At 38.6% G+C, this 10,316-nt stretch overlaps 2 protein-coding genes across 2 annotated transcripts; both read right to left on the reverse strand.

Moving 5' to 3' along the window:
• Nucleotides 1-150: 150 nt before the first annotated feature.
• On the reverse strand, nt 151-4,034 carry LOC122983946 (extracellular calcium-sensing receptor-like). Its single transcript, XM_044354151.1, has 6 exons — nt 3,814-4,034; nt 3,426-3,714; nt 2,309-3,115; nt 1,983-2,210; nt 1,244-1,367; nt 151-1,064 (listed from the first exon to the last, which is right to left on the reverse strand). Exons 1-6 carry the CDS (start codon nt 4,032-4,034, stop codon nt 151-153), a joined length of 2,583 nt encoding a protein of 860 aa, XP_044210086.1.
• A 1,904-nt stretch (nt 4,035-5,938) lies between these two features.
• Nucleotides 5,939-8,966, reverse strand: LOC122983950 (extracellular calcium-sensing receptor-like). The gene is made up of 6 exons (XM_044354155.1): nt 8,746-8,966; nt 8,362-8,650; nt 7,531-8,286; nt 7,224-7,451; nt 6,998-7,121; nt 5,939-6,843 (listed from the first exon to the last, which is right to left on the reverse strand). The coding sequence occupies exons 1-6, from the start codon at nt 8,964-8,966 to the stop codon at nt 5,939-5,941; spliced, it is 2,523 nt and encodes an 840-aa protein (XP_044210090.1).
• Nucleotides 8,967-10,316: the final 1,350 nt, after the last annotated feature.

A 10,316-nucleotide genomic window follows, 5' to 3' on the forward strand; every position in this document is an offset into this window, starting at 1 on the left:
AATATCTGATTAAAAAACACAATGCTACATATCATCTACATGTCTAAAGGACCATAAAAAAATCTCTTAAATGCATTTATTGGAACCTACTTACTGTTTAATGAAAAATAACATTGCAGGCATTTTAGTGTTACTATTCTTATATAAAGCTTACTCATTCATAGTGCTCTTGTTTCTCCCCATCATATGTTTTTTAGTATTTCTCTCTGGTTTCAATAGTAAAATATAACATTTTGGAGCAAATATACAGAAAAGTAACCCAAAGCTAGAAGCCAGAATAGCAAATATCTCCACAGCTACAGTGAATTTCCCAGGAGAGCTGACATATGCTGGGATAAATGTGACCCAGACTGCACAGAATATCAACATGCTGAAGGTGATAAATTTGGCTTCATTGAAATTATCAGGCAGCTTTCGAGCCAGAAAAGCAAGGATGAAGCATAGCGCAGCCAAGAGTCCTATATACCCCAGCACAGCCCAGAACCCTATAGGTGAACCTAAATCACACTCAAGAATAATCTTTTCTGTAGCATGAGCAGTATTTTTGTAAGGGAATGGAGGGGCAAGAGCTAACCACAGCACACAAACGAACACCTGAAGTAAAGTACAGCTGAGAACACTCGTTCTCTGAAGCGGAGCAGAACACTGAGGGACTGTGTTTGCTGGCCTTTTAGCCTTAAAGGCCATCACCACTGCTATGGTTTTAGCCAAGATACAAGACATGCACAAGGCAAATGCGATGCCGAACGCAGTGTGGCGCAGCATGCAGGACCACTCAGTGGGCCGGCCTATGAAAGTCAGAGAACACAGGAAACACAGAGTCAGGGAGAAGAGCAGCAGGAAGCTCAGCTCAGAGTTACTGGCTTTGACAAGAGGTGTGTGACGAAACCGAAAGAAGACACATGACACCACCAATGTTAAACTTGCTCCGAACAATGAGAAAACAGCAAGGAGGGCCCCCATGGTTTCGCCATAAGATAAGAACTCGATCACCTTTGGAACACACTGGCTGTGATCTTTATTTGACCAGTACTCCAGTGAGCATCGTGAACACTCTGCAGAATCTGAATGGAAAACACAAAACACTGAAATTTGGTCATGCCGTGAGCTGCAAGTTATGACAGAGGTCATATTAAAATAAGCACCAGCTGTATTTAGTGACTTATATGTGTAATACTGGAAAACACTGATTCTGTAGCAATGTATAATGAATGACTGTATTTGAAAAAAAGCTTCTTCTCACTGGTGGAGTTGGTGATCTCTCCGGCAGCACAGGCGATGCAGGAGAAACAGCAGATGGGTTTGCCTTTAATAACTGCCTGGCGGAAACCTGGCAGACAGCTTTCACTGCACACAGACTGAGGCCTCTGTAACAACACCACAGCTCATTAATACTCACAGACTGTTCCTCCTTCAATCTAAACGCTTAATTAAATTGACTGGGTGAAATTTCCATCATTGTAATATATGAATATACTTCAAATTCAAGCTGTTTGTTGGAAGTTAATTCAAGCTTCTTACCATTATCTTACACATAAATCTGTATTGGAAGTGAAACATAGCTGGCATGTTATAGTGAAAAAGCAGTGTGAACTGCTGTAATACACGAAGAATATTTGTATTTCACAAATTTATAGAAGGTGTGACATGGTGTGATGATTAAATCACTTTTATTTTTTTTACTTTAAAATCTTGTCAAGTTCCATATAACCTCCTAAACAATATTGATCGACCAATTTGTAACACTGGATATGGTTTGTGGAATAGTTATCACTCTAAAATTCTTGATTTTATGTACAGCAAGCAATGTGAAAGTAAAACTAAGAGACTTTGTTTATTAATTTTCAAGAGAGACTTATTTGTCAGCCAGCTGAAGTTTATTAACATATCTATGTCTGAATCTACTTAGATCAAAAGAAAAACACTAATCAACTTCCAATATATAAATATTCTAGACATAATTAATTTAACAGGACTGATACCTTCAGGGAGTCATTAGCCCATGTTATGTTTATTTTGCTCATGGTAAACTGCTTTTCTTTTGGTAGTGAAGCATCGTAGCTCCCTACAGCCACAAACACAGTATTTCCTGCTTGGTTTTTCTGCCAGTTCACCAGCTCATAAGTCGCTACAGGGTCTCCATTCTCATCAAAGTGTATGCTTTCTCCTGACTGAAGGGTGAAATTCACACCTTGTAAATATTTCACAACCTGCCAATAGAGAATAGTGATGAATGACTTACTATACTAGTACATGGGTCGTTTATGAATTCATATTAATTACATTACTCATGAAGGTGACCTCTGACCTCTTTTGGCTTTAAATCGTCTCTCCATATACAGGACTGGTTCACATTTTCACCACTTTGTGTGCATTTTAACATGTTATGCATAGCATGAGCCACAGCATACACAGCCTTATACACATTGTGAGATATCCTTAGCTCTGACACATCAGTGAAAGGATTATTAATATTCTCTAGCTTCTCAGAGCCAGAGCACTGTGGCTGACCATGCATACTGGATTGAAAACTGCAGCCAAAGGTGGCTTCCCAGAACTCTTTGAGGAGGTTATTTTGAGGATTCTGACTTGGGTTAACCTGCAAAAGAAAATCTAGCAGGCCTGGGATCTTTCCCTTTCTGATAGTGAAGCCAAGAGACCCTGCCAGGATGCCAGAGTACCTCTTGATGGCCAGATATCCTGCTGTTATCCAGGACTCACTGCCCACCCACTGCAGCCCAGTCAAGTTCTGATTCAGAGCTTCCTCAAGTAGAAGGTCCATCTCACCCTGGGAAATGAAGGCAACTAAAACCCGAGCACTGCCACTACGGATCACCCTGACAACCTTGGCAATGTGCTCACTTCGGTCAGTCCTTGAAATGACTTCTGAATACTCAATACAGACCCCCTGCTGCCGTGCAGCTGTGATAAATGTTGCCATGCCATTGTTACCATAGTCATTGTCACTTCTGATTGCCCCAATCCAGGTCCAGCCAAAGTGCTTTACCAGTTTTGCTAAGGCTCTGCTCTGGTAGTAGTCACTGGGGATGGTTCTGAAGAAGGAGGGGTATTCATTTCTGTTACTTAGACAAGCACAAGTGGCAAAGTGGCTGATCTAATAGAAAATAATAGGTGGGGGGAAAAAAAACATATTAATAACACTGCAGTGGTCCAAGACTGACAGTCAAGTATTACAGTAAATGACAAATAAATGTTGATGCAATATCTGACTTTTGGCTCAGTCTGCTGCATCTATATGAACCCTGGCAATCTTAATGAGATGAGATAGCCCTAAAATCAACCATAATATTACCAGAATTTAGTCTAAGTTGATTATTAGCTCTGAGTGTCCAAATAAAGTATGATCAAGCCTTTTAGAAAAAGGAACATGGGGAAAACAGTCAAATAGGAACACAAATATTTACCATTGGTATTTGGAAAACCCCTGAAATTTGTAGCATCACAGTGGTTAATGAGGACTCCGAGGCTGCAATAATGGCATGAACAGGTGTCTGGCTGGAGCATGTTTTCCTCAAAGTCCTTTCCTCTCTATTCATTAGACTCATTACTGCACGCATTGAAGCCATTGTTGAACTACAGCTGTCAAACACCTTATAGCCAAGTGAGACATTAGGCAGCAAAGAGCTGCTATTGTTGATCTCCTCGATGGTAAAAATCATTGTTTGGGCAAAAAGAAATTCTCTGAAATTTATCCTGAAAAAAGTAAGATTTTCACAAACAGTTTTCAGACTTTATGTGACTTTTCTTCAGTTCAGAATACTAACACAGGTAAGAGGAGACAACAAACAGTACCTGGAGCATATGAGAGGTTCTGGAGTATCTGTGAAGGAGAGCGGAGGATCTGAGATTTGGCTATGGATGGAGAAAGCTCCTCCAATAGTGATATCTCCCTCCTTAGATAACAGAGGAAACTCTGGGCTCCCTAGCATCTTACAGGCCGCAGTGTCTTCCTCGGCTCCTACGGCTCCTATAAAAAACACAAACAGTAACATTACATAAACACAATCACACATCTGGTACAAACAGGCACACACAAACTTGTAGTTGTAATGTGATGAGTTCTCTTATCACTGACCAAAACGTGTGTCTCCTTTAACGGACAGAACTTTATGTAACTGCAGATGATGATGATTGAGGTCCTCCTATCAAATCACAGCGTGATGACATCAGACCAGCTGGCTGTTTTTCATGTGAGATGGTATTTTCTATTTTTCAGACCATTATGTCATTATTACTGTAAGTTGTGAATGAAAGAGTAGGAAGATGCAACTAAGGGAAATATATACACATACATAGCATTTAAACATATTTTTGTTGCTGTCTGTATAGCAGTGAGAGATTTTTCTTTTTTTTTTCTTAATGTGGCAAATATGTTATACCAAATGTACAACAGTGAAAAAGGGAAAATAGAGAAAAAAAAGCTGGAAGTCAAACTCAATAATTGCAAGGATTTGCAGAAAGATATTTGAAATAATTGTTATTCAGACAAATATGTGACCCCAAAGTGGAGGTAGTGTATCAATTGTATACTTGTATAACTCTTAAAATTATTTTACAAAAATTTGAAAAAAGACTGCATGCTTGAATATGCGACAAGTGTGTCAGAGGAAAGCACACCTTGAACAAAAATTAGGAAAAACTCCTGCACACTGTCTGGCTTATTGCTGGAATATTTATTTGACAGTTTGTAGTGGATCAGTATCAACTAAACCCCTCAATTCCCCATGACTGCCCAGCCATGTGTATTTTTATAAGCACATCCACAGCACAACCCTTCCCATACCTCAACCAATGTTTTATTTGCCTCACCCTAACCATACCTTAACTGTCATTTATTTGCTATTACCATAGTTTTTCTGTGACCCTAACCATAACAAAGTTGCCATGTACAGATATTGTATAAAGCAAAAATCTGTCCAATACTGATGTTCTAGTTAAGCAATAGAGTTACATATACACTACATACTGTATGTACAGTATCCATAGAGGATGTAATGTTTAAAGTATTTTAATTAATTAGAGTTACAATATACCGCATATCAAATTTCTAGCTGTTGGCACTGAAGAGCAACTTCAATTTCAGCATGCTAACATGTTAAATATTATGCTAAACACCAGAAAGTTAGGACCCAGTGGTTCCTAACTTGCATGTTAACATGCAAGCATGCTAACATAAGCATGCTAACTATAGGCCGATCTCTAGGCATGGCTGAGCCTTGTAAATCTGAGGTTTCACCTGATGTTGACTAAAACATAGTATGGACTGCCAAGTAAATTATAAGTAAAAACTTAAAGGCCCTTAAAACCCCTAATCTGCTCCAGTGGAGCTGTTTAGTGGACTATTTCAACTGTGTGAGTGTGAACAGGGTATTCTTGAAAAGGGGAGTCTGGCTTGCAGTTAAACTTCCCTGTATCATTCCCTGTAGCAATGCTTGGGGGCACTGACACCAGAACAGTGTGTGGGAAAGGTTAATGTCAAGTTCAGGCTCTTTTCAAATATTGTATTATAATGACAGAGCCTTTTGACCCACATGTGTGCATTTTATGCTTGTGTGACAACAAGGCACTGTACTTTTGCCTATAACTACCGAACTACTGAACTGTGCAAATTAAACTTAAGAGAGCAAAAATACAAAATCAAGGATTCATTTTTTGAAATCTTGTTATCGTTTTTTTATTTTATTTTATTTGTTGTTTTAAACAATGTGGTTCCTGCAAAGATACTCAATAAAGTTTAATTATCACAACAAAACTTAATGTAAAAGACAATTTTCACAATGTTGAATTTAAAAGAAAAGAAAGCTAAAATCTATGTTGCAATAAAACAGTATGCTTGGATCATGCAAAAATCCAGCCCTAGCCACAAACAGTGAAAGAAAAAAGTGAAAGATACACTGTTATCGTCTTTAAATTAAATTTATTTATTTGTTTTCCTCATCAGATGTTTTTTTGTGTTTAGTTCAGGTTTGAGTACAATAATAAAGCATTTTGGTGCAAATATACAGAAAAGTATCCCATAACTGGATGATAGCATAGCAAATATCTCCACTGCCACAGTAAACTTTCCAGGAGAGCTGACGTATGCTGGGATAAAGGTGATCCAGACTGCACAGAATATCAACATGCTGAGGGTGATAAATTTGGCTTCATTGAAATTATCTGGCAACTTTCGAGCCAAAAAGGCAAGCACAAAACATAAGATAGCTAAGAGTCCTATGTATCCTAACACAGCCCAGAACCCTACAGGGGATCCCAGGGCGCACTCAAGAATAATCTTCTCCTTATAGTGTTTTGTGTTTTTGAAAGGAAAGGGAGGGTTGATTGTTAGCCAAAGTATACAAATTAAAACCTGTATGAGAGTGAATGCCAGAACACTGAGTCTTTGCTGTATAGGCCCAAACCATTTCATTACATTACTACTTGGAAGTGTAGCTTTAAAGACCATCAACACCACAATTGTTTTACCAAGAATACAAGAAATACATAGGACAAAAGTGATCCCAAATGCTGTGTGGCGCAGCATGCAGGACCACTCAGAGGGCCTGCCTATGAAGGTCAGACAACACAGGAAACACAGAGTCAAGGAGAAGAGCAGCAGGAAGCTCAGCTCAGAGTTGTTGGCCTTCACTAAGGGAGTGTCCCCATAGATAAAGAATAGGATGGCCACAATTAAAGTAAGAAGTACCCCAAACAAAGTGAAAAACACAAGTACTTTGCCCATAATCTCAGTGAAAGAGAGAAATTCAACATTTTTCAGTATACACGCATCTCTGTTTTGATTGGACCAAAACTCTTCCGGACACTTTGTGCAGTCATTAGAATCTGTAATAGAAATATTGTTACCTTTATTGTGATTTAATCAGTTACACCCTGAACACATAAATAAGAGACTGTATATTAGCAAACTTTAACATTATACACAAAGTGTGGTAAGCAAACATTGTATGCACTGTGCTGTATTTCAGGTCTGTGATACCTGTGGTGTTGCTGATTTCTCCCTCTGCACATGGTTTACAGTCGTAGCAGCAGACAGGCTTTCCTTTCTGTAGAACTTTATGAGTCCCTGGAAGACAGCTCTCACTGCACACTGACACAGGCAACTGTGAATCAAAGAGAGAAAGACATTAATTTATCTAAACAATAATTTAAGTTTAAATGTTGTCAAAGTAAATTCATGTTTTAATGTAAATCACAATATTTGCCTCTGTGTTTCCTCCAGGCCACATTATGTCTTCAGTCTTGAGGACAAACTTCTGTCCAGGAGGTTGGGAGGCATCATAATAGCCGACAGGTTTAAACTGAACTGAGCCGTCTGATCCACGCTGCCAATTAACCACCTCATAGCGGGCCACAGCTGCTCCTGTGCTGTCAAACCACACCTGGTCCCCATTCTTAATGGTAAAATTTACCTGCTTTAGAGACTCCACTACCTAAAAGTCAGTGAAATTATGTCAGTATACTGTATTTTTTTACATCACTAAGAAATAAACAGTTTAAAGTTCATTTTACCTGCAAGGGTGTAACTTTAACAGTCTTATCACACCTCTGTCTGTTTGAGCATTTTAGGATGCTGTGCAGAGAATGGGCCACAGCATAGATGGCTTTGTAGATGTTACTGGAGTATCTCAGCTCTTGTACATCATCATCATAATCTTTAAACTCAATTAGATCCTGGTTTTCTTTGCAAGCTGCTGTGTATGCCATGTTGCCCCTATTTGTCTCCTTGCACTTAAACTCTGTCTCCCAGAAATCTTTGATCAAAAAATCATCCAGGCCGATGATATTTGCCTTTTGCACAGCAAAGCCCAGAGAACCTCCCAGCACACTAAAGCTAGTGGGAGTCACAAGGCTGTCAGCAGTGATCCAGGCCTCCACACCAATGAACTGCCGGCCTGTGATGTTGTGCAGACTCAGCTGCTCTAGAAGGTTGTTCATTTCAACATGGGCCAGAAAACCAACAATAACCTGAGCTGAGCTCTTACGGATCACTTCTACAACTTTCATCAGTTTTTCTGGCTCTGCTCTGTGGAATTTCTCTGTGTACTCCACACACACTCCTTCCTCCTGGGCTGCAGCAAGAAAGATGGCCATGCCGTTGTTGCCATAGTCACTATCGCTGTTGACTGCTCCCACCCAGGTCCAGCCAAAGTGCTTGACCAGCTGAGCAAGTGCCTGACTTTGGTAAAGGTCGCTGGCAATGGTTCGAAAGAAAGACGGATACTCCTTCCTGCTACTCAAACACTCACATGTTGCTGAATGACTGATCTGAAAAAGAGAGAGACAGAATAAGGAGAGTTTGTATATAATAAACACATTTATGCAAACTCATACCCTTCTTACCACTGGTATGTTGAATGGTCCAGTAGTGCGTGACAGCACAATAGTTGAAGAGGATTCAGACTCCCCGATAATGGCATGAACAGCTGATTGACCAGAGCAACTCTTTCCCACAGTCCATTCATCACCATTCATCAATGCCATCACCGCACGCACTGAGGATAATGTTGAACCACAATTGTCATAAATACGATATCCGATAGAAACATTTGGAAGAAGAAAATCACTTCTGTTGATCTCTTCAATAGCAAAGATCATAGTCTGGGCAAATCGAAACTCCCTGAGGTTGACACTGAGAAAGAAGAGCAAAATACAAACTTGTATTCACTATGACAGAGCAAATGATGAGAAATCACCAGAGTGTTTGGTATACAGTGAACAAATTACCTGGAACATGTGAGATGTGTTGGCTTATCTGTAAAGGAAAGAGATGGTTGTGTGATTTTGCTGTGGATGGAAAAGGCTCCCCCAATTGTGACATCTCCCTCTTTAGACAGCAGAGGGAACTCTGGACTGCCCAGTATCCGACAGACAGGAGCCTCCTCCTCTGCTGCTCCAAATGCCAACAGGAGCCCCACGACAACCAGCCCCATTACCACATGAGACATTCTATGCAGATCCGGATGGGGCAGAACCACCCAAGTCGGGGTCAAAGCGATCTTAAATATTTTTATAATCTAAGCTGACAGCAGGGCTCAATGGCCTCTTACTAGCCAATCAGAGATAAGTGAGATAGGACGATCTTGATTGGGTCATGCCATTTAATTATTGTATGTTGTAAATTATTGCATAATGGTGGGTGTACTTACTTTTGTACAACATAGAATAAACAGTTAACGTTATTTTTATTGACAGAAAATTAAACTCACTTCCTGTGTTTTTTTACACAGTACAGTGTTAGACATCAAAAGCAATTTCAGGTCAGGTATTCACTGTTTAGTCAAACCCAGCCAGTCAGGCCCTGCATCCTTTTTAGGCTGCAGCATGTGGTGATTAAAACTTTCTAATACTTTCAGCCAGAAACTCAGTTCAAATTTCACATTTAGCTTCTCCTTCTATCACTCGCATATCAGTATTATACAACTTTGAAATTATGGACATTTTTGACAGAAGTGTTACAAAAATAATAATAATGATTTCTGCTGTAAGTCATTGTTTCTCAGTCATGTTAATTTTGCTTATGTTCTTCATAAAAATATTCAGGTACTCATGCTTTTTGAAAATATTAAAGACAAAGTGATAAAAGCAAAACAAAATATAAAATAATAAATAAAAAAAATTATTCATATATTTTTATAGTTTGTAATTGTACTCTTATGTTTTTGATGCACATATTCTTATGGATTTCTTTAACGCCCCCCTCCAACACTATACAAATATTTCTTAAAAAGCTTGCCTACTATGGTTAGAAATCGTAGGACCTACTGTATTTGAAAACTAACAAATCTCAGTTATGAAACTAACTTGTGTTGACTGAACACACACTAAAGGTGAGGACTAACATAGACTTCCTTACCGGAAAGAAAGGATAAACCTAAAAAAGATTTGCAATTTCTTCAATATGTAATAAGAAACAGGTTTACAAGGTTATAGCATCTATTACTTTATTCAATACACTTTAATGTGGTAAGTAGATGTGTGTGATATTTATTGTGTTGACTAATATACAAAATAGTGTAAAAAAAAAAAAAAATCAGCCATTTTAAAACTATGAGGACTGCTATTTCTTTAATTTCTGCCTTACATTCTGTTCTTTCCTTTTTTTTTTATTCTCTTCCAAAGATTAATTGTTCTAACCATTAAAATCTTATTATTTAAATTATAAAAGCTGTGTTTGTAAAATAAGATTTATTATTCACTATTATTTTACTATTTTTATGTCACATTATTTTAAAGAAGTTTGCATATGGATAAGGGAATTAAAGTTACACTTTTGACAACTGATCAAAATAAACAAT

Source organism: Thunnus albacares, chromosome 6 (genome assembly GCF_914725855.1).
Source record: "Thunnus albacares chromosome 6, fThuAlb1.1, whole genome shotgun sequence".
Taxonomy (NCBI): domain Eukaryota; kingdom Metazoa; phylum Chordata; class Actinopteri; order Scombriformes; family Scombridae; genus Thunnus; species Thunnus albacares.